This window comes from Helianthus annuus, chromosome 5, assembly GCF_002127325.2.
Source record: "Helianthus annuus cultivar XRQ/B chromosome 5, HanXRQr2.0-SUNRISE, whole genome shotgun sequence".
Lineage (NCBI taxonomy): Eukaryota > Viridiplantae > Streptophyta > Magnoliopsida > Asterales > Asteraceae > Helianthus > Helianthus annuus.
The window spans coordinates 28,654,598-28,679,152 of NC_035437.2; the positions used below are offsets into that span (position 1 = coordinate 28,654,598).

General features: G+C 36.3%; 1 protein-coding gene and 2 long non-coding RNA genes across 4 annotated transcripts; all 3 read left to right on the forward strand.

The window, feature by feature from the left end:
- Positions 1 to 4,382: 4,382 nt before the first annotated feature.
- Positions 4,383 to 5,674, forward strand: LOC110938853. 2 transcript variants are annotated; one of them, XR_004893209.1, is made up of 5 exons: positions 4,383 to 4,571; positions 4,662 to 4,821; positions 4,895 to 5,143; positions 5,351 to 5,540; positions 5,628 to 5,674. It is a non-coding gene; the product is annotated as an uncharacterized LOC110938853 (long non-coding RNA). The 2 variants fall into 2 exon arrangements; XR_002591752.2 differs by having other exon boundaries at positions 4,384 to 4,571; positions 5,351 to 5,426; positions 5,628 to 5,669.
- A 13,407-nt stretch (positions 5,675 to 19,081) lies between these two features.
- LOC118492325 lies at positions 19,082 to 19,962 on the forward strand. Its single transcript, XR_004893210.1, has 4 exons — positions 19,082 to 19,153; positions 19,304 to 19,417; positions 19,529 to 19,732; positions 19,886 to 19,962. It is a non-coding gene; the product is annotated as an uncharacterized LOC118492325 (long non-coding RNA).
- Positions 19,963 to 20,265: 303 nt separating this feature from the next.
- LOC110943174 (NADPH--cytochrome P450 reductase-like) lies at positions 20,266 to 23,565 on the forward strand. The gene is made up of 7 exons (XM_035989864.1): positions 20,266 to 20,336; positions 20,727 to 20,855; positions 20,929 to 21,154; positions 21,226 to 21,307; positions 21,406 to 21,557; positions 23,067 to 23,185; positions 23,271 to 23,565. The coding sequence occupies exons 1-5, from the start codon at positions 20,266 to 20,268 to the stop codon at positions 21,408 to 21,410; spliced, it is 513 nt and encodes a 170-aa protein (XP_035845757.1). The 3' UTR covers positions 21,411 to 21,557; positions 23,067 to 23,185; positions 23,271 to 23,565.
- The last annotated feature ends 990 nt before the right edge of the window (positions 23,566 to 24,555 follow it).

Sequence of the window (24,555 nt, forward strand, 5' to 3'; positions counted from 1 at the left end):
ACAAATAGCGTAGAGTAAAAAGTCATGTTTACTCTTGTAATATATAGCCATGCGAATTCCAACCATAGACTTGGGTTATACACTTGGGTTATAACCTGATAGGTAAAATTATCCTACAAAATCTCCTAAATCTAGGAAGTGTACAAAGACACACTGGATCGCAAAATATAACACAATGACAAGGCAAAACAGACGCAATGAATCACATAAACATACATAATGAAAAAAAAAAAAAAACAATGCCAAATAAAAAGACACAATAATCAAAATAAAATTTCAAAAATCTACAAGCTAAAAATCTAAAAGCGAAAACCCAAAATCTAAGATCGTAGAGTTTGATGAGACAGTTTTAATGCCGTCAGAATAAGTTCAATCGGAGTCTTTTGGATACCATACCTACGACTTCCAAATTTTAGAAGACTATGTATTTAAACATTTTTCGTAACCTACTATGGCACAAAATAGTTACCCTTTTTTTTTAATTTTATTTCCTTCGTAGTCGACAAGGAATTCAACCTTTTTTTAACATATGTAATATGTTGTCAAAGAAAATTATTCTGTTTTATTATTATTATTATTATTATTATTATTATTATTATTATTATTATTATTATTATTATTATTATTATTATTATTATTATTATTATTATTATTATTATTATTTAGAAACTCCAATGCAACTATTTACAAATAAAAGTTGCGTATTTTTGTTCCAATTTTGGTCCATATTTTCTTGTCACGAAGGTAGATGGACAATAAATGGCCAGACCCACTTGATGAGATAGTGCCACCCGAAAGAGAAAAAGTGTTAAAGTGCATGCGAATAAACATTGGGGAAGTGGCCTTGTGTACTTTCCACAAACCTATAACGTCTTCTCGAAATAACAAAAGAGTGAATTTCAAGTTTTGTTCTTTATCTTTAGACCACTTTGCAAGTTTTGTCCTTTATATTTAAATTTGACGAGTTTTGTCCTTTATGTTTAAAAATCAAGCACGTTTTACCCTTTATGTTTAAAAATCAAACACGTTTTGTCCTTTATGTTTAAAAAATCAAGCACGTTTTGTCCTTAAAAATCAAGCATAAAGGACAAAACGTGCTTGATTTTTAAACTTAAAGGACAAAACTCGTCAAATTTAAACATAAAGGACAAAACTTGCAAAGTGGCCTAAAGATAAAGGACAAAACTTGAAATTCACTCATAACAAAAAGATATAAATACATATTAATAAAAAAATTATATATATATATATAGGGTAGGGTTTATGAGTGAACAATAATTTATTTGTGAACAAAATGAACTTATCCTAACCATTGATTTTATAGATCTAGATTTTTTCTTTAATGGCAAGATTGTAGTTATTTTTTGTAACTTACATGTAATTTAATAGACACAAGGGTATAATTGTATATTTCCAACTTCATTTAATTAATTAATTTTTTCTCTCTCCTGGTTTCTCTTTCCAATTAAAAGATTATTTAATGACATTCTCTATATTTTTTTTCCTCTCACATATTACCTAACTTATTATTTCATAATTTAAAAAAAAAATACAAACATTATCAAATATTGTTTCATCTAGAACATAATTAAAAATATTTAATTACATTCTCTATACATATATGTATTAGATCAATGTTTGATGAAAAGATGTATAATGAAAACAATATGTAGTAATACACAGGTGTATAATTCTGGTATATATCGACATGTATACACTATGTACTTGAATAATACACAGGTGTATACGTCTGGTATATACCGACCCGTATACACATATGTACTTGATTAATACACAAGTGTATAAATCTGGTTTATACCGACCAATGGAAACAAGATGTAATAATACACAAGTGTAGAAGTCTTGTATATACTGACCTCTATACAAATATGTTAAAAATCATAATTTAATTAGGTTTAATATTTAATTTTAAAAGGAACATAACAGTTTATTTAAAAAAAAGCCCTTCAATCTCTTATAATTAAAATAATAGAGAAATAATTAAAAGAGAGAGAGAGAGGGGGGAGAGTTAAGAGAGGAGAAAATTAAGGAATTTTAATTAAAAGTACTTGTCTAATGTCAATCTTACCCTTTTAATCTAAAAAATGATCAAGGGCCAAGATTAGTTCACTTAGTTCACTCTCAAAAAGTTGTTCACTCATGATCCTAATCCTATATATATATATATATATATATATATATATATATATGTTTAATAACGAGATTATAACACTCGAAGAAAATAAACAAGAGCGGAGAAGAAAAATAACATAGGATCATCGTATTGTTGTCGAAGAACAGGTTAAAAAGATATAACCTTTTTTCTTCCGACAAAAACACCAGATCTAGCGCAATTAAAATTATAAAACTCCTAGAGTATAAAGTATAGATTACTAAAACATGCATATTTTGTGATGGAGAAGAAAAGAATCACCCATAAAGTTCTACGGACTATAAGCCATACGTGATAATATGATGCTCTTCCTAAGCGAATCCAAGCCAACCAATTTGTGTATCATTTGTTATCAAGTGGTGTCTTTTTTTTCATATATATTGTAAGCAATTAGTTAATATATATATATATATATATATATATATATATATATATATATATATATATATATATATATATATATATATATATATAGGGTGGGGTTCTAGAGTGAACACTAGTGTATTTGTGAACTGAGTGAACAAATCCTGGCCATTGATCTACACACGTGTATGGCCAGGATCTCATTATCAAATCGTAAAATACACTAGTGTATTTCAACATCAAATCCTGACCATTGATCTACACACGTGTATGGCCAGGATTAGTTCACTCAGTTCGCAAGCTACACTAATGTTCACTTTTGAACCTAACCCTATATATATATATATATATATATATTTTTCAAAAACATATACGAATAACTAACAGAGAATTTTAATATTCACATATTTTTAACCCTCAAAATATCTTGATGGTCGAAGGATAATTTGAAAGTATTTTCTAATATTTTTAGGCAAATTGGATTTAAATAATCTCAGCTTTCTTAATTTGGTCGATAATAATCCCAACTCAGTTATTAGCCGATAATAGTCCGAACTGGTCCACTTTTGGTCGATAATAGTCTGCATTAAATATAGCTTAACGGAGTTAAGTTTTTTTCCGAATTATAAACTGATATTTTAGGGATTTTGAATAGAACGAGGATCGAGTTGATTGACGTAAAATTTACCACGAAATACTGCCCTAAACGACGAAAACGACGCTTCAATTCGGGTGTTTAAACTTCAAATTAACAAAAATCAAGCCGTTTGAAGCATCGTTTCAATGTAAGTTTTACATAAATCGACTCGTATCCTCGTTCTGATCAAAATTCATAAAACCTCAGTTTGTAATTAAAAAAAGCTTAACTCCGTTAAGCTATTTTTAACGGCGGACTATTATCGGCCAAAAGTGAACCAGTTCGGATTATTATCGGCCAATAACTGAGTTGGGATTATTATCAGCCAAATTAAGAAAGCTGAGATTGTTTAAATTCGATTTACCTATTTTTAACGTATATTTACAGATAGCTTGAACCATAACTTTTAAGAAGTTTGGTAAACATATATAATTTAATTTTTTTAAACGGCAGAAGATTCTACGATAATAGAATAGGGTCATCGAAACTCTAAAATCCGAAAAAGAGTACAACAAAAGAAAAGAAACAAGCGAAAAAACAAAATTCTACATTATTAGAAGGAAATTTACACAACTTATATAGTTTAATAAATTATAATTATTTGTAAAACTCTAAAAAGAGTACATGAAAGGTTACATATATAGTTTAATAAATTATAATTATTTTCCTCAATAGTTTAGTTACACAACTTATAAATATTGTGTACTAGGAAATTTATATTATGGAAAGAATACATAATGTCAATTATCATTTGATATTTCTTTACAAAATATTTAATATGAATACGAGTAATCAAGTTGAATAGAACTTTCATTATGTTATCAAGAAAGATTGAAAACGTTTTCAACGACCACTTATTATACAACCAATTAAACTAGAACTCAAGTTTACTTTTGATACACATAACAAATGGTCAACTTTTCATATGTTTTATGTTTGTTAGCTATGATGACTTTCTTGAATTTAATGCATATATTACATGATCCAATTCATTTGCTATGATTCTCTTTACTATGTCCATCAGAGACGGAACCAAAGAGTGGTCAAGAGAATTTGTTGACCACCGATCACGAGAATTTGTTGAATCTATTATATATAATAAATGTGTTAAATTTTGCTGATGTGTCAAGCCATGAGAGCTCTGAATTTTGCTTTTTGGCGGGAAAACTTCGGGTTAGAGATTTTTGTATATGGGCTACAGCGGGATCCGTTTCCTATTATTATGACCCGACTTTATTTTCTCTTTTCCAAAACCCTAGAGAGCCTCCATCTCCATTCCAGCAACTGATTATTTGTTACATCCAATCTATTACAATCTCAAACCCTAAATCTCAGTCGCTTATGACTTTGAAGATTTCAAGCTGGGCGATTTCATATATTGATTTCATATGGATCGTGGTATGTTTTTTTCTAATCCACAATTTGTAGAGAATTTTACTTGAATTTCATATGATTTCATATGTTCATCCGCTTCTCTCTTCTTTGCAGACCATTTCTTTTGGATCGTCGGACGACGGCTCGGGCGATTCCTGAGGCTGAAGACAACAACGGCAAGAGGCACTCTGGCGACGCGATTAGGGTTTCGCTGTGAACCCTAACAACAGTGGCAGCGACGCATTTTATTCTTGAAGATTTGATTTTTTCCAATGTATCAAACCGTTTGTGTTCTTCTAATCCGTCTCTTGCTCTAATGGTTTATTTGTTTTTTTTATTCTCTTAAGGTGCAGTCCAAGTTAAGTTTGTGAAAATTTAGTCATAAAATTAAGCATCAATTTTGTTATTAGAGAAGGTATGTATTTCGTCTTCAATTTCGTTTGTAGTCTCTGAAGTTGTATTGGTGTAAATATATGTAAATTATAACTTTACATATGATTTTCACTATGTGTGAATTAACATCAAAATCTTTGTCTGCCAATCTCATACTGCTGTTCTACACAGAACTTAGTCGTCAACAACATTTCGTTTACCAGGTAAATAATATTTAATTCATTAAGTGATTTTTCACCATGTGATTCTTATAGTGTTCTGCTGTTGTGTTGACTTCATGCCGAAATCATATTCATATGGGAATTTCAATAAACTTGAGTCACATAACCCCCAAATTGGATTACCTAAAATTTATCAGAAAGAAGTCAGTAACTGCCAATTAAATCTGATACGGTTTTATTTATGTGCAGGTTATGCCCCGGCGATGTCTTAATTATTACACATCCTATTTTGGTTATATTCTTGCCGGCATACTTCATATATCAGGTACAGAGGAAGTGTCGAACTGAACGATTGAGAAAACTAAGCCGAGTCTGGTAAAGCGGATTGCGTATGCTCATCGAGTTGTCGCTGAATCAGACAAAGATATTATTCAATATGGTTCTTAATATTCACTCATGATTTCATGTTTTCAATTTATGAATAAAAATCCTAATTTCATTGTTTTTCTCATATCTTTATTTTCAGAGTTGCTTGGTGCTAAGATACGTGGCACTGGTTTTGCAAGAGCTGAGTTATGCTATAAAATCAAAGAATGGTTCATGTTTGCTGAGGGAACTAATTGACAACAAGTATTATGCCACCGTAAGAAAGGTGGGTACTCTTCAAATGAATGAGTTATAAAATAACTTATTTCTTTAATGGCTTTGATCTAAGCCACCGAAAGGTGGGTACTTTTCACATGAGCGAGGTTCCAGCCCAGAACGCGGGTAGGCTGGCGATGGTCCCCATGAGGAAGTCAAAGGGGACTAGGCGGCACAACGCTAGATACTATTGTCCTCTTAATCAGTGATACACTTGTGTAAGTGTTTATGCATGTTGTTCAATCGTATTCATCAGGTAACAGTATGATTTTAATCATTTTTTTGTTAGATCAATCGAATATTCATCAATGGTAGCCACGGCTCATCAACAAAACCCTAAATTGATTTATACACAGTGCTTCCTTTTGACCCTATTCAATCGTATTCATCAAGTAATAATATGATTTTAATCACTTTTTTGTTAAATCAATTGATGTGCGTGAAGTGTGTTATATTTTTAGATATATATTTAAGCCCTTTTTACACTTTTAGCCAAGTTTTAAATTTATAAAACACGATATTCACTAACACTAAACACACATATGGGCAAGTGCACCCATCGTGGACGTAGTATAGTGTTGGTAAGATACCGAGGTCGTCCAAGGACACAAGAGCTTTTAATACCGGTTTATCCTCAACGTCTAATCAAATCAAAAAGTTAGAAAAATGTTTTAAACTAAGAAAAATAAAAACTAACTAAATGCTGAAAAATAAAATAAAAACAGATAGACAAGATGAATCACTTGGATCCGACAAATGTATTAGTATAACCTTTGATTATTTTCGCACTTTTGCACTTGTTTAAGAGATTATCTTAGTTATTGTAGTAGGCCCCTTTTTCGGAGGTGACGTTACCCTCAACCCAGTAGTTTGAGTCAGCAAGGATACAATCCTAAAGGGTTGGATTATTGAAAGATAATGAATTAAGTTATTAATGCAAATTATGGTAGGCCCCGCTTTTGGCGGCGACGTTACCCTCGGCTAAGTAGTCTGAGTCAGCAGGGATACAGTCCTAAATAGCCGGGTTATAGTATTAATAGTAGTTAGCTTATGAGGGGGTCAAAGAGTTTGGATCCCCGCCATCCAATACCTATGGGCATTGAAGGAGATCCTACTAAATTTGACCCAGGTCCCAAGCAGGACCTCTAAACGCTGAACAAGGGCAAGACCCTTACCAAACCGTTCCCTTAACCCCCGACCAGGTAGCCAACATACCTCCATATAGACCGTGGAGATATGAATGGTGAAAATCTTTTATTTTATATAGACAGTAAAATAATGCCAAGACACCACGGACAAACGATAAGGAAAGATCACCTTCAACATAAGTAACTAGTTATTAAAGTCATTAATACAAAACCAAATAAAAAGTGCAAAAGATTAAAAATAAAAAGTATTATACTAAACACTTGTCTTCACCAAGTGATGTAAGAGACTTAGGCAAACATGGCCTTGATTGTCAAGAACTCTTACGATCAATCTTGGATCCCGAGACGACTCACACACTCTATGATGGACAATGGATGATGGTGGTGGATGATGGTGTTATGGTGGTGGTGGGTGGTGGATGAAGTGTGAGAGAGGTGGTGTGCCAAGGGATGAGAGAGAATGAAGCCAAGCTCCTCTATTTATAGGCTGAACAGAACGCTGGACACGGCCCCGTGTTCGCTGAACACGGCCCCGTGCCCGTCTGACATTCTCTCTCTTCATTAATTGTAATTGCGAATTACAATTAATGCGCCTGCTGTACTTTCAACACGCCCCCGTGTCCGCTGAGCACGGCCCCGTGGTGAGCAATGGAAGCTTCTACTGGTTTGTCTTTTCTGCTGCTTCCTGGGCACGCCCCCGTGTTCGCTGGACACGGGGCGTGTTCAGGCTCTGTTCTCTTCTCTTTGTCTTGGGAGGTGCCGTTGAGGGTCCGGGCAGTTCACTTTTGTTCCTTTTCTTGTATTTATGGTAGATTTAGTAGTCTTTTTGCTTCTTTTGTGATTTTGAGCTCATTTCATCCTGAAAATACAAAAGGAAGACAAAAACACTCTTTTTCCAACATTAGTACTTAAAAAGGGTTAGTTTTATGCCTTAAATGATGTGTTTTATATGTTGCATTTTACACACATCAAATACCCCCACACTTGAACTTTTGCTTGTCCTCAAGCAAAACTCTTTTAATGTGGCTTACACTCCCAAATGGAATAGGTAGAAGAGAAGTTTTTTAACTTGTCCTAGAGTGTCGGGAATCCAAGGTTTGTATAGGTTCTATTTTTATTTTATTTACAATCTTATTCGTCATGGTTTATTTTGAACTTTTCATAAGATAAACTACTTAATTTGGCATAGCATGCCTTATTAAAATTCCATTTATATACAAGTTCACATACCTCACGGGAGATCACTCAATCACTCGGCCGAAGGTGTATATTTAAGTGAATCGCTCGAGAGCGGCACGGATTTACATTTTCCATATGCTTGCCAAGCGATCAATCCTCCTCCTTTTTAACTTTTACCTTTGTAAATATCAAGAGGTCTTTTGGGGTGAAGGCTTGGGTTTAAAGGTGGGTGGTTGGTTAGTGGTTAGTAAAAAGGGCGAAAATTGTAACAAGTGTCGGTTTTTCGTGAAATACCTTATTTTTGGTGACATTTATTTTTGAAGTATTTCTCCAAACAAGCTTTTTGTAGCTTATGTTTGTTTTTGACTTCAACATTTTTTTTTTTTTTTTTTTTTTTTCGTCACGTAAAGGGTATGTTTATGAAAAACCGAGTATGTTACTAAAATAAAGGTGAAAAAATGAAAAAGGTTTTTGGTGGGTAAAAGAAAATTGTTTTGGGGGTAATGAAATGAAAGGTTTAGGCTCAAAGGGGTTTTCTAGGGGGATTTTGGGTAGGTAAAAAAAATGAAAAATAATGGTTTTGAAAGAAAAATAGTTAGTCCTAATGCCTCCATCATTTACTTACTTGGGTTTAAGTTGGTAAGGACCGGGAATGTATCGTCGTGGCAAGTTCTAGATTTGTAAAAACCGAGCGGCTATTCACACAAGAAACGAAAAATGAGCATTTAATCTAAAATATGTGTATTTTTATGCTCAATAAAGGCTCAAAACTCACTTTTTGTGGGAATGGGTTTTTAATGTGAACAAGCATATATAATCGAATTTTAGCTAGACTTGTTATACCGTTTCATAATTTTCTTATGTTAGTTCTTTTTATCACGACGCTATCGGTTGTAAGTTTGTAAAAATATAACCCTTTTATAACTTGTTATTCCCAACTTAAACTAAGACAAGTAAATAAATAAAAAAAATGAAAAAGTTTTTGAAAAAATTTGGGGTGTTTAGCGGTTCCAATAGAGTTTTGTGTAAGGCTTGTTTTAGGATTTTGCAAAATTCCAAGGTTTTAGCATCCCCCCCACACTTAAATTACACATTGTCCTCAATGTGTCCAAAAATAGAGTTTTTGGTTGATTAAAATATGTAAAAGTGTGTTTAAAAACAAAGATTTGTGTTACTGGCACTCTGGACACGGCCCCGTGTTCGTTGAACACGGCCCCGTGGAGAACTGCCAGTAACGAAGAACTTACAGAGTGTGAACACGGGGGCGTGTTGGGTGAACACGGCCACGTGTTGGACAAAAATCTGCAGGTCAGTAGCCAAACAGCAGATCTGGGAGATGGACACGGGGGCGTGTCGGCTGAACACGTCCCCGTGTGGACAGTCTGTTAGCCAGAAAAATATGGTTTTCTCCCGGTTTCTTCCTCCTAGGGCTGCGAATGCTAATGTTTAGCATTCTAACCCTTGCATTGCACCTGTTCAAGCATTCAATACCATCCAACCAAGCACCAAACATCCTAATCTTACCATAGTTAAACATTATCCAACACAAAGTAAAAACAAAGTAAAAATAAAAAGAAAAGAGTTAAGGAAAGTAAATTGTCTTGACAAATGGCACGCAGGCCATGAATTGTTCGATAGGAAAGGGTGATCAAACCTGTGGGCTCATAACCAGCTAGCCCTTTGCTCCTCCCGGCCTCCTACTCCATATCTTCATCACTGTCTTCACCTCCGCCTCCCTGCCTCGCCATGTACTCCCGGATGCTACCGATGTCATCTTGTATGTCGTTGACGCTTCGTTCGATAGCTCCCACCCGGAGATGTGTGTTGTTGGCAAGGTTGTAGGTGTTCCGAGTGCACATGAGGTTTTCCTGCAAAAGATCATGCAAACTTTGGAAATTAGGAAAACCGCCTCCTTGAGAGGAGGATTGACCCGGATCGCCTTGGGGAGGGTATTGGAAATGTGGAGGTGGTGCGTGAAGAACTAGAGCCTCTTGCGGGTTCCATGCGTAGCCTTGCGTCCTTTGAAAGCTCACCGTCCCGTCCTCCGCTTCATAGAGCAAGTTCATGGCCCGGCAGATATGGTAATCAACCCGTCCCGACCATAGGCTCCTTTCGAAGGACTTCGGGATGTTCGCGAAGTGCTTGAAAAGACGGTACACCCATCCCCCGAAGAAGATTGGTGTAGGAGCAGTGGCAAGGCGGTTTAAGTGCATGTTCCGCAGTAGGAGGTAAGAAACATCGAGAGGCTTCCGGTTATGGATGCAGTGGAGGACAACCAAATCTCTAACCCCAACAACGCCACTACTGTCATGGCGTTGGTTCAACGAGTACGTGAGGAGCCTGTGGATGTAACGGTATAGCGGGTCCCTCAGTTTGGTACTCTTTGTGCTGCTGGAGTTATAGATCCCTTCACCGATTTGTGCCCATGCTGCTTGACGTTCACTTGCGTCCAGGTCTCGCATTCCCCCGGTATTCTCCTCGTTTCCCGCTTCTTCGTCTTTGTACAGCCCAATGATTGATCCGAACTGCGCCATGGAGGTTCTATAGGTCGTACCCCCACATCGAAACTCGACCGCCTCGTGATCAAACGGGTCGCGTCTCGAGTTGAAGATGAACGTGCTATAGAATTCCAATGTGCACTGATGGACCGACCGAAGTCGGGTAGTCAATGCTACGTGCAGTGGACCCGTCACTATGTTGTTGAAGCGGTCCAGTTGGTTTACCATTGTCAGCAGATCGGTGCATGCCCGCCTGGGATACTCTTCGGGCCTTGTTTGTAGGACCTCATAGCGAGCCCTGGCATCAAGTTCGCTGGCATTGAACCGTGTGAATTTGGACATCTGAAAAGAATACAACAAAAGTTAGTGCGAAACATGGAAATTCAGGTTGAAAACTGCAAACAGTGGGCTGGACACGGCCCCGTGTTCAGCGAACACGGCCCCGTGTTCAGGCGTCTGTAACACCAAATTTTCATTTTTTCGTCCCGGTTTCGAAAACCTGAAAATTTTTAGCCTAATAGCAGCGGTTTCCCCCGAAAATGAAACCCTAAGTGTCATTTTTCCAAAATCAAACCTTTTACCTTTTCAATTTTGAGTTTTTCGGTTCAAGAACAAGGGTTTGTGTTTTTAGTTGGAAATCGGACAAATCTATCAACAATACATGGCTATTTACTTCCTATTACTCTACTCTAACTACTACTAACAATTTTTATCAAAAATTTTGAGTTCGATCCGGATGAACATGAAGAACCCTAGATTTCCCCCAATTTTTGATGTTTTAACTACATGCAAGTAACTAATCTAACTACTAAGAAGGATAGAATCATACCTTGACGTTGTTAGGCTTGGTGGTAACGTTCGAAATCGGCAGAAAATCGCCCTAAACCAGAGAGTTTTCGGCGAAACGGGGCGTGTGGAATGGTGTAACTGATAGAACAAATGGGTTTTATCCCGACAGTCGCCTCGGCACGGCCCCGTGTTCAGCGAACACGGCCCCGTGCCGGGTGAAATTTTAAAATTTTTTTTTTTTTTTTTTTTTTTTTTTTTTTTTTTAACGTGCTTGTGTGCATGCCCCTTATCTCCGAATAATGGTTAGATGATTTTACCAGTTTCGAATGTATACTTACCTGTAACATGTCGGGTATGAGTTTATTCGTCGACCGTTTGAAGTGCGATTTCCTCTTCCTCATCCTCAATGGAGCCTCTGTAGAGTTTCAGCCGTTGGCCATTGACTTTAAATGGTGTTCCATTTCGAGTTTTAATTTCTACTGCACCGTGTGGAAAAACATGGGTGACTGAAAAAGGTCCCGACCACCTAGATTTTAACTTACCAGGAAACAACCGAAGTCGCGAATTGAACAATAGAACTTGGTCTCCAACCCGAAATTCATTAGATTTAATATATTTATCATGCAAATTTTTCATTCTTTCCTTATAAATTTCGGAGTTAGAATATGCATAATTCCTAAGTTCTTCTAATTCGTTTATTTGACAAAATCGATTCTTACCGGCAACTTCCAAATCTAAGTTTACGTTTTTAATTGCCCAGTAGGCTTTGTGAGCAATTTCTACTGGCAAGTGACAACTTTTTCCATAGACGAGTTTATATGGGGTTGTGCCTATAGTGGTTTTATAAGCGGTTCGAAAAGCCCATAAAGCGTCGTCTAGTTTGTCAGCCCATTCTTTTTTATTTATCCCTACGGTTTTCTCAAGTATTCGTTTTAAACCTCGATTAGTCACTTCGGCTTGCCCATTTGTTTGAGGATGATATGCTGTTGAGACCCGGTGATAGACCCCATATCTTGTTAAGATTTTTTCGAGTTGATGATTACAAAAATGGGTACCTCTATCACTTATTAATGCCTTTGGTGTTCCGAAACGAGAGAACAATTTTTTTAGGAATTTTACTACTACTCTTCCATCATTTGTTGGAAGAGCTTCGGCCTCTGCCCATTTAGACAAGTAATCGACCGCCACAAGTATATATTTGTTTCCTTTTGAAGGTGGGAAAGGTCCCATGAAATCGAGTCCCCACACATCAAAGATTTCACAAACGAGAATGCCATTTTGGGGCATTTCGTTTTTGGAAGAAATATTACCTGATCTTTGGCAGGCATCACATATCTTTACAAGGTTTTGAGCATCCTTGTAAATGGTTGGCCAGTAAAATCCAGAATCAAATACCTTTCTTGCGGTACTTGCGGCACCATGATGTCCTCCGTATGGACCTTCATGACAATGACGGAGTATTCTTCGTGCTTCATTACCATGGACACACCTTCGGATGAGTTGATCGGCACACATTTTGAAAAGATAGGGGTCTTCCCAAAAGTAATGCTTTACATCAGCAAAGAATTTCTTTCTTTGGTGATGTGGCCATCCTTTGGTGACTATACCGCTGGCTAAGAAATTAGCGTAGTCGGCATACCATGGTTCTTGTCTGCTTTCCATCATTTCCAGGGACTCCGTGGGAAATTTTTCGTTGATTTGCTCGTCCCTGGTTGTCTCCAAAGCTGGATCTTCTAAGCGTGAGAGGTGATCTGCAGCAGTGTTTTCTGCTCCTCTTTTGTCCTTGATTTCGATGTCGAATTCCTGGAGGAGTAGAATCCACCTTATCAAACGGGGTTTTGCGTCTTGCTTCTTGAAGAGGTACCTGATGGCTGCATGGTCTGTATAAACTATTGTTTTAGAAAGAACAAGATAAGAACGAAATTTATCAAAAGCAAAGACCACCGCTAGTAACTCTTTCTCTGTAGTTGTATAATTTTCTTGTGCATCATTTAGAGTTTTACTAGCATAATAGATTGGGTGGAAATGTTTTTCTTTTCTTTGTCCCAAGACTGCTCCAACAGCAAAGTCGCTTGCATCGCACATGATTTCGAAAGGAAATTTCCAATCTGGCGCTATCATGATAGGTGCATTGACTAGCATTTCCTTGAGGGTCAGAAATGCTTGATTGCATTCCTTGTCAAAGATGAAGGGTGCATCTTTTTCAAGCAATTTTGTTAGAGGTCTTGAAATTTTCGAAAAGTCTTTGATAAACCTTCTATAGAATCCGGCATGCCCTAGGAAACTTCTGATTGCTCGCACGGAGGATGGAGGAGGTAATCGAGATATGGTCTCGATTTTTGCTCGATCAACTTCCATTCCTTCGCTTGAGATTTTATGTCCGAGTACTATTCCCTCTGTTACCATGAAATGGCATTTTTCCCAGTTAAGGGCGAGGTTAGTTTCCTCACATCGGGATAGCATTCGTTCAAGATTATCGAGGCATTGATCATATGAGTCTCCAAAGATGGAAAAGTCATCCATGAAGACTTCCATGGTTTTTTCAATCATATCATGGAAAATGGCGACCATACAACGTTGGAATGTTGCAGGCGCATTACATAGACCGAATGGCATGCGTCGATATGCAAAAGTTCCGTAGGGGCATGTGAAAGTTGTTTTCTCTTGATCTTCTGGTGCTATCGGTATTTGAAAGTAACCTGAAAAACCATCTAAGAAACAATAAAATTTATGACCGGATAATCTTTCTAACATTTGATCAATGAAGGGCAAAGGAAAGTGGTCTTTCCTTGTTGCTTCATTTAATCTCCTATAGTCTATACAGACTCTCCATCCTGTGACGGTTCTTGTGGGTATTAATTCATTTTTCTCGTTAGTTATTACCGTCATACCTCCTTTCTTTGGGACTACTTGGACGGGACTTACCCACGGGCTATCGGAGATAGGGTAGATTAGTCCGGCGTCGAGTAGTTTGATGACCTCATTTTTAACCACTTCTTGAACATTGGGGTTCACTCTTCGTTGTGGTTGAATCACCGTTTTGTAGTCATCATTCATTAAAATTTTGTGCGTGCACATGGAAGGACTTATTCCCTTAATATCTACAAGCTTCCAAGCGATCGCATTTTTGTGTGTTTTAAGTAGGTTAACTAATTTTTCTTTTTCTATGCTAGTTAATTTAGACGAAATAATTACAGGTAAATTACCATCTTTGCCTAGAAAAGCATATTCCAAACCTTTAGGGAGTTCTTTGAGCTCGATGGGTGGGTCTTTAGGAGACACCTTATTTTGTGGTTCATCTAGATTAAGAACTTTGAAAGTTTGTTCTATGGCTACCTCTTCGTCGACAAAGTGGTCTTCCTCGTGGTTTGTATCAGGTGGTTCAGCTTCATCTTCAATTAGGGGGTCATTGTTGCCAAAAGGATATTTCATTGAGCGCTCAAGATCTATGCTCCTTTTGAATGCCCCTAATTGAAGAGTTAGATTGTTGAATTTCCGGTTTTTCAAAGCTTTGTGAGTTTGTACAAAAGGTTTTCCCAAGACTAGGGGGGCATCATCTAAGATGACGAAGTCGGTTGGGATTACCATTTGATTTGTTTGAACCAAAATATCTTCGACTACACCGATTGATTTCATTACTTTTCGGTCGGATAGAAAAATGGGTATTTGAAGTGGAGTAAAATCACTAATACTTAACTTTTCAAAAATGTAATTGGGCATTATGTTAACACAAAGATCTTTATCAATAGTGACATTACTAATAAACGAATTTTGAAAGAAACATGGAACCGGTGTGATGTTAATTTCAAAAGGATCTTCTTTTATTAGCGAGGTTTGATCATTAGTTAACTTAACACTTACCATTTCTTCAATTTTAGCACTAGTGTTTAACTTTTTTAAAAACTTGGCATGAGGGGTTATTAAACAATTGTTTTCGAAAGTAGGTGACAAGAGAATAATTTCCTCTAAATTAGACTCTTCTTGAATTTTAACATTATCGGACTCACCATTTTCGTTGTTTAACTCATGTGTCTGTTTTTCACTTTCTTGTTCTTCCATTTTTACATTTTCAACTATCTCTACGTTATTATTACTTTTTAACTCTTCTCTCGCGCGGGATTCCTCTTCTCTTGCGCGAGATTCTTTTATGCAACGTTCGATAGTTTTAATGTGTTCTAATATCCTATTGGTCACTTCGGTGAGATTGAAAGAATTTGGATCCTCTAAGCTTGAATCCGGTTGTTCGATCCTTGGTTCCTCATAGTACTCATATGAAGTAGATGGTTCACACCATTGTTCTTCATTGTAAGTATATGATGGATAAGGGTCGAAACTTTGTTCTTCATAGTACTCATATGAGGTGGGTTGTTCACGCCATGGTTCCTCATAATAAGAGTATGAAGGTGGTGGCTCATATGTTGAATCTTCAAAGTATGAGTATGAAGGCTCATACCTTGGTTCATCAAAATACGAGTATGAGGGAGGAGGTTCATACCTTTGGTCTTCATAGGATGTGTATGAAGTCGATGGCTCGTACCTGGGCTCCTCATAATGGTTGTATGAATTGGATGGTTGATATGAAGTATTATATTGAACCGAGTGTGCATTACGACAATTAGTGCAATAATTACCTCTATAATCATCCTCATCATAGGTGTAGTTGTAATCTCTTGAGTATTGATCCATAGGAATCACTCAACAGACTACAACTGAGTCTCGGGACCAGAAAACAAAAATAAGACGGAAACAGAAGCTGAACACGGCCCCGTGTTGGGTGAACACGGCCCCGTGTTTAGGGACTGTATCTGGGCGTTTTAATTAAATTAGCTGGTCACGTTGAACACGGGGGCGTGTTGAGTGAACACGGCCCCGTGGTCAGACTCTGTATCTGGGTATCTACTCTAAAATATGCAGCACGGGGGCGTGTTCAGTGAGCACGGCCCCGTGTTCAAGCTACTGTAAATGCAAAAACTAAACTAAAATGCAGAAAAATGCGCGCGTTTTGAAAAGGTTTTGAAAAACTGATTAGGCCGTCGATTTTAAGCTTTCTTAAAATCCTTGTGTCCCCGGCAGCGGCGCCAAAAACTTGATGTGCGTGAAGTGTGTTATATTTTTAGATATATATTTAAGCCCTTTTTACACTTTTAGCCAAGTTTTAAATTTATAAAACACGATATTCACTAACACTAAACACACATATGGGCAAGTGCACCCATCGTGGACGTAGTATAGTGTTGGTAAGATACCGAGGTCGTCCAAGGACACAAGAGCTTTTAATACCGGTTTATCCTCAACGTCTAATCAAATCAAAAAGTTAGAAAAATGTTTTAAACTAAGAAAAATAAAAACTAACTAAATGCTGAAAAATAAAATAAAAACAGATAGACAAGATGAATCACTTGGATCCGACAAATGTATTAGTATAACCTTTGATTATTTTCGCACTTTTGCACTTGTTTAAGAGATTATCTTAGTTATTGTAGTAGGCCCCTTTTTCGGAGGTGACGTTACCCTCAACCCAGTAGTTTGAGTCAGCAAGGATACAATCCTAAAGGGTTGGATTATTGAAAGATAATGAATTAAGTTATTAATGCAAATTATGGTAGGCCCCGCTTTTGGCGGCGACGTTACCCTCGGCTAAGTAGTCTGAGTCAGCAGGGATACAGTCCTAAATAGCCGGGTTATAGTATTAATAGTAGTTAGCTTATGAGGGGGTCAAAGAGTTTGGATCCCCGCCATCCAATACCTATGGGCATTGAAGGAGATCCTACTAAATTTGACCCAGGTCCCAAGCAGGACCTCTAAACGCTGAACAAGGGCAAGACCCTTACCAAACCGTTCCCTTAACCCCCGACCAGGTAGCCAACATACCTCCATATAGACCGTGGAGATATGAATGGTGAAAATCTTTTATTTTATATAGACAGTAAAATAATGCCAAGACACCACGGACAAACGATAAGGAAAGATCACCTTCAACATAAGTAACTAGTTATTAAAGTCATTAATACAAAACCAAATAAAAAGTGCAAAAGATTAAAAATAAAAAGTATTATACTAAACACTTGTCTTCACCAAGTGATGTAAGAGACTTAGGCAAACATGGCCTTGATTGTCAAGAACTCTTACGATCAATCTTGGATCCCGAGACGACTCACACACTCTATGATGGACAATGGATGATGGTGGTGGATGATGGTGTTATGGTGGTGGTGGGTGGTGGATGAAGTGTGAGAGAGGTGGTGTGCCAAGGGATGAGAGAGAATGAAGCCAAGCTCCTCTATTTATAGGCTGAACAGAACGCTGGACACGGCCCCGTGTTCGCTGAACACGGCCCCGTGCCCGTCTGACATTCTCTCTCTTCATTAATTGTAATTGCGAATTACAATTAATGCGCCTGCTGTACTTTCAACACGCCCCCGTGTCCGCTGAGCACGGCCCCGTGGTGAGCAATGGAAGCTTCTACTGGTTTGTCTTTTCTGCTGCTTCCTGGGCACGCCCCCGTGTTCGCTGGACACGGGGCGTGTTCAGGCTCTGTTCTCTTCTCTTTGTCTTGGGAGGTGCCGTTGAGGGTCCGGGCAGTTCACTTTTGTTCCTTTTCTTGTATTTATGGTAGATTTAGTAGTCTTTTTGCTTCTTTTGTGATTTTGAGCTCATTTCATCCTGAAAATACAAAAGGAAGACAAAAACACTCTTTTTCCAACATTAGTACTTAAAAAGGGTTAGTTTTATGCCTTAAATGATGTGTTTTATATGTTGCATTTTACACACATCATCAATCGTTTATTATACTTTTTTTTCAATGATTTCATTAATTTTATGTAAAATCTTTTATATATTTAATCAATTTTACATCTTAACTTGGTAAATCTTAGATGTGTTTTGTCGATTTTGTGTTACATCTTAACTTGGTAAATCTTAGAAGACCAAGTTGAGTCTGAAGTAGCGATTATAAAGGCCCGATGCAGTGCCGCTGAGGCCAGGAGGTTGGCTGCTACACGTGAACAAATCATATCTGCTCAATAAGATGCTGATGAGTGGAAACAAAAATATGATGTTGCTATGACATGCTAATGTTATAATATGTTTTTGTTTACGAAGGGTCACAAAGGTTGCCGACTTCTTTGCCGAAAGAGGAGCGGTTGCTGACCGAAGTTGTCGGTTGCGGTGACATGATGGTAGGGATGCTTTAGACGCCATCATCAGAGACAACTTCCTGTTACAAACAATAGGTATCTCCTATATGCTATCCTTTTCCTATAATTTAAGGGTAAATACGATTATGTAACTGCTACAAAGTTCCTCGAGTAAGCATGTAAAGGTTTATTTTCCAGGTATGAGAGCACATGAATTAGACCAGAATATCTCAAGATGTTCAAAGGAAAATTCAATTTTTTTATGCAATGAAAAACCGATATGGAAGATCCGACAAGAGCTGGGAAGGGATTCTTGTAGGACATGGTCTGGATCATGACATGAAATGCTTGGGACTAGAGTACCTTCTTGTAAAAATAAGGCAAGTATCTATTATTATTATTATTATTATTATTATTATTATTATTATTATTATTATTATTATTATTATTATTATTATTATTATCACCTATTCGTGCGATTAACCTAAAATTTTATTAATAGTTTTACATGCTTCGTTATCATTGTATAGGGATACATCAAGATATCCAGTTGAGTGAGCTCATATTCTTATGGTGATCAAACTTCCTACGAGTTCCAACATCCGTGCCAAAATTTCCCACTGAGATCCAACATCCTTGCCAGGAAATGAATATAGGATGGTATTTATTGATAAATCATCAGTTCATAACTTTAAGCTATTATTTTTTAGTTACATAATTATTTCGAATGGCATATACTACCCATGGATATATCTTAATTATTACACATCCTATTTTGGTTATATTCTTGCTGGCATACTCATATATCAGGTACAGAGGAAGTGTCGAACTGAACGATTGAGAAAACTAAGCCGAGTCTGGTAAAGCGGGTTGCGTATGCTCATCGAGTTGTTGCTGAATCAGACAAAGATATTATTCAATATGGTTCTTAATATTCATTCATGATTTCATGCTTTTAATTTATGAATAAAAATCCTAATTTCTTTTTTTTTTTCTATCTTTTAATTTCGTTTGATGTCTTTTGCTTCATTATAGGGATGCAAGGGTTATGTGGGATCAGAAAACTAGACGTTCACGTGGTTTTGAACAATGGGTGTTGGTGGTATCGTGAAGTTATGAAAAGAGGTTCCGAATACATCCATTCTCAGCAGCAATAATGTTCCCATTAAGAAACTGTGTGGTGTTGGTGTTGACAGAGCATTGCAAATGATAAACAAAAACAACTCACCCCTTATCAAGGTAGTCCTTTTGAACTTTCATTTTCTAACCTCGATTCTTCTTTGAATTTTGAACTACGAAAACCAACAAAGTTTCAAAACGACAACATATTTCTGGAAACATAATATCGATATTTGTAGTAATTTATTCTCTTCGCTCATTTAAGTTTTATAGGTCGTGCTTGCACGTAGCAGCGTAATTAGGACCTCCCCTGATATTGATCCTTTGACATGGTTGGCAACTTTACAGGTGCTCTTAAATTGGTCATTTTTTTCTTTATTTTTTAATCCATTTATTTACTTATTATAGGGTGGGTTGTAGGTTGTGAGTGAAAATGCTTATCAGTTCTGTCTTCGGCCTCCTGATGCACCTTCCTTTATAGGGAACACTGTAAGTGCAGCTACATTGCATAAAACATATATTCACAATCCAAATAAGTAGTTGATGAAGTTGATATTTCTGATTTTCTGTGTTCCCTTAATCACTTACTTGATCCTTCATGATAGCCAGAGCAATTATTTCATCAAAACAGATTCGATATTTATAGCGAGGCAATGGCTGGAACCCGGGCCAGATGTGACTCAAAAGCCCTTGATCTGCAGATAGCCCTAGATTTACTTTATAGGTTATAGCTTGAATTGAGAGATATTTTTAACCATCTTTAATATTTGGATATATTGACTACAAGTTTGACAATCGATTTATGGCAGGTAACTTTACTGTTTACGGGTGCATTTGGTTCGCGGAATTAAGTGGCATTAGCCAGTCATGATCTTTTAATTTTCCAAATTTTGCTAACTCATCTATGTCCTAAATTTAGGTCATTGTTTGCTTGTAAACCGATACAAGTTGATGATTGCATATTGAAGTGTGGTATGCTTTAATGGAAATTTATGATCTTTTATTATCCCAATGTTATGTAGTCTGTGAATTGGCCCCGGATAATCTGCATCCTTCAATAAATTCTTTGTTTGGTGAGGACGTCGACAATGTTGTGGGGTTGATTTCAATGAAGCCGTGAGAATTTAAGCGAGACGGGTGATCATGTTAGTGTCTACTGTGAGAATTTAAGCGAAGTTGTAGATGAAGCCGTGAGATTAGTCGGCACTCATTTGGAATTTGACATCTCACAAACCGAACTATCGTAAGTCGCTCATTATTTGTTATATTTTATCCAAATTTAAAGGTGATAAAGATTCTTCTTTTTTTTTTCTTAGATACGAGACGGGTGATCATGTTGGTGTCTACTGTGAGAATTTAAGCGAACTTGTAGATGAAGTCGTGAGATTAGTCGGCATACCACCCAACACTTATTTCTCAATCCATGCTGATAAAGAGGATGGAACGCCTATCACTGGCTCCACCTTGCCACCTCCATTCCCTCCATGCACTTTAAGAAACGCATTGGCGCGCTATGCAAATGTTTTAAGTTCTCCTAAAAAGGTTAATGTTGACATAAAACACACATGTTTACATATTGTAATATCAATTAATATATTATGTGTATATACCAGACTGCTTTGCTTGCTCTAGCTGCTCATGCTTCTGATCCCAATGAAGCAGCTGATCGACTAAAATTTCTCGCATCACCAGCGGGCAAGGACATGATTTCTTTCACTTATCTTCGTTAATAGTTAACGGTTTTTATGTTTAATAAGTTAATTAGTTTTTTTTATTGGTATTTTGTTGTTTAGGATGAATATGCTCAATGGATAGTTGTAAGCCAGAGAAGTCTTCTTGAGGTTATGGAGTCATTCCCGTCAGCGAAACCTCCACTTGGTCTTTTCTTCGTAGCTGTGGCCCCACGCTTGCAGCCTCGATACTACTCGATTTCTTCTTCTCCAAAGTAAGTAGTTTAAATACGTTTTATATTTTTGTAAACGAACCTGGTTTACTCATACTAATATTTGTTGATAGCATGTATACCCTTTAGTTTTCTTAAAAAGCTAAACTTGATGGATTATGATCAAAATTGAAAGCATCATCTGGATAAAAATGAAATTCTTAAAAACCACTGATATAGTGTGTGTGTGTGTGTGTGTGTGTGTTATCTTTTAACGTTAGCAACCGATTTGTTTTTTACATTGTGATTTTAAAGACATAGTTAGAAACGCGTAGATAATTTACTTTCAAATTGATGTTAATTTTTTTTGAACGACAAAGATTACATAAACACTCCTTCTAAATTACATTAATTCTACCCCATGCCAGGATTTGAACCCTGGTCTCTCTCCAAGAGGCACAAAGCCTCTACCACCCCACCAAAGTGGTGATGTTAATTTATTATCTTCTGTTATTATGTCTAATATTTGTATTTATTATAAATTATTAGTGAATTAGTTGCCTTTTTTTCGGAGACATTAAAGATATATTCAGTCTTAGTTTAATTATGTTTTCCACATATTCATGCCAAGAACCAAAAAGATACAAATCATAAATAGCTTAACAACTAATCTTTTTTGTATTAGGGACAATAGGATGATACATGGCTGCAAATAGGCCTGTTCACGAGCCGAGTGAGCCGTTAGGGCAAACTTGGGCTCGGCTTGGTTACTCTCGAATTTAAAAAGAAAATTTATAGCATTCAAAATTGAATAGTGTAAAAAACGTTCAATAGTTCAAAGGAGCACATTCAAAATAAGTTCAATGAACTAAAAAATAAGTTCAACTTAATACTGCAAATCAACATGTTTGTTTTTTATTTTATTTTGCTTTTCAGTTTGTGCATTGAAAATATGAAGGATTTTTTGGATGAATTCTCAAATTTTGGACTTCATTTGAATCAGATGAGAAGAAGCTCTCATTTGCATGGGTCAATAAGCTTCTTTAATTCTATGTTGATGGTTTTAAAATCGATATTCACAAAAATATCTTGAAGCTGATATGGTGGGTCATCTAGGGTGTCAATCACCCGTTTGGTTGATTAATCTTTACAATCTATCCTAGAGTTGTGGAGCTATAAACTATCTTTCATGTAATATTTTTCATTAATCCGGCTATAGGATATTTGTAAGTTTGGGGCAACCTGTGGAACAATAATAATGACTTTGAATTGGTCATTTAATCGTGTAGCAAGAACACAAATCAACAGATGATGTAACAATTATTGTGGCTATTCAAACACTAGAACAACGATCTTTATGGTCGGCACATTGTCATCCGATGCAACAGCCATAGCATGGAATTGGGTCATCCAGTCCATTGCAAAGTTTAAACAAGTAGATACATCTACTTTAGCTTATAATTGTGCTTGATTTTCTCACATTGTCATCCGATGCAACAGCCATAGCATGGAATTGGTTTTTAACACTTTGTTTATGGTTTCTGGTCTAGACTATTGAGCATTTGTTCACAGGTTGTCCCTTGGCGCCAGAGGTGTAGGACGCGATTACAAAATGGTGTGCAATCTGTGATGCTTCTTGCGAGTTGGGCTATTTGGAGAGTACATAATGATGTTGTATTAACCTGGATGAAGTAATGTGGAAATCCTTCAATTTTGATTGATTCTGTGTTTTCTGTTGGTTTTTCTTTTTAATGTATTTGTTTTTTTTTTTGCTAGCTCCTTGCTAGCTGTGGTGGAATGATGTGGCCTTTAAAAAAACACTTTGTTTATGATTAGGCACCAAAATAGAAAGTTGGTTTGTAACACTTTCTTTATACAGAGTCAACATGATGAGCTGGAGGCTAAGTATCTTGAAGAGAAAGCAACATTGGAAGCAAAATAGTTAAAGTTGTATAAGCTGTTGTATGCTAAGGTCTCCATAATCATTCTATCTTGCTTTGGATTTTGAATTTGTTAAAAACATTATAAGATTTTAATAAGCTTCAAGTTTATATATGATACCGTATGAATATTACACCATCCATTTTAGTGTCTACAGTTGTACCTTCCGATATCAAAGAGATAATAGATACAAATTTATATGTATCCCTTCATTATCATAATGAAGTTTAAACAAATTTATATTTACAATAGTTTATTTATTTGGTTACTAAGTTGTCTACATGCTCTTATTCACTCATAGAGATTTGAAATAGTTAACGGTCTACCAAAGTTGAAGGAGTATCCAATGATAATTTTGGGGATAAGGAAAACGAGTCAACACAAGCAACTTTTTTCCGATTATAATTTTCCCTTTTTATTCTATTTTTTTTTAATATTTAAGCTTGAATGCACTGGTGTCATATATAACATGAATAATCTTGCTACATGCTACATTGATCCTTTATTTTTTTTCTTTTGATAGAAGTTGGTTAGAGCAACTATGTTACAAAAGTCAATCATGCATCCATTTGTTGGAAATTATGAAGTATGTACTACTGAGTTTGAAGCTGAACCATATACATGGCAATATTTAATGTTTTCCCTTTGTTATTTCAATAATTAGCATTTTATTTATATATCACTTTGTTTGTATTTGGAAAATCGAGTCTTACTTTGATATGAGAATTAGTCTTTTCGTACATTTGAATTTTTGAGTTCTCCATTCGGAATAATAATTGGTTGTTTTATTTTTAATAATAATTTCAGTTTTGTGTTTTGTTTGATTATAAAACATTGCATCATAGTTCTCATTTGTTTATATCTGGTTGGTTTTGCAGCTATTGGTGCTCCTCTGCCTCCTGTAGGTAAAATTTTACACAAAATGGGTCGATTCGTATAATGTGTTATCTAGAAAGTGGGTGGTAAAACGTAAAGTAGGTAGTTGAACGTGCCTGGTTGGTTGCGTAATGAATTAAATGAGTAACTTTTAGTACGGATACAAATGGGTCGAGTTGGGTGACCTGTCGAGAATATGACTTCATTTTTTATTGTTTTATAAATAAATGATGAATAGATACTA

Excerpts from the sequence above, each read along its gene's own strand:
- LOC110943174 (XM_035989864.1), top strand. The coding sequence starts at position 20,266 with ATGGCTGGAACCCGGGCCAGATGTGACTCAAAAGCCCTTGATCTGCAG. Across the intron at positions 20,856-20,928 it reads ATCTCACAAACCGAACTATC|ATACGAGACGGGTGATCATG; the intron begins GTAAGTCGCTCA and ends TTTTTTTCTTAG. Across the intron at positions 21,155-21,225 it reads TTTTAAGTTCTCCTAAAAAG|ACTGCTTTGCTTGCTCTAGC; the intron begins GTTAATGTTGAC and ends TGTATATACCAG.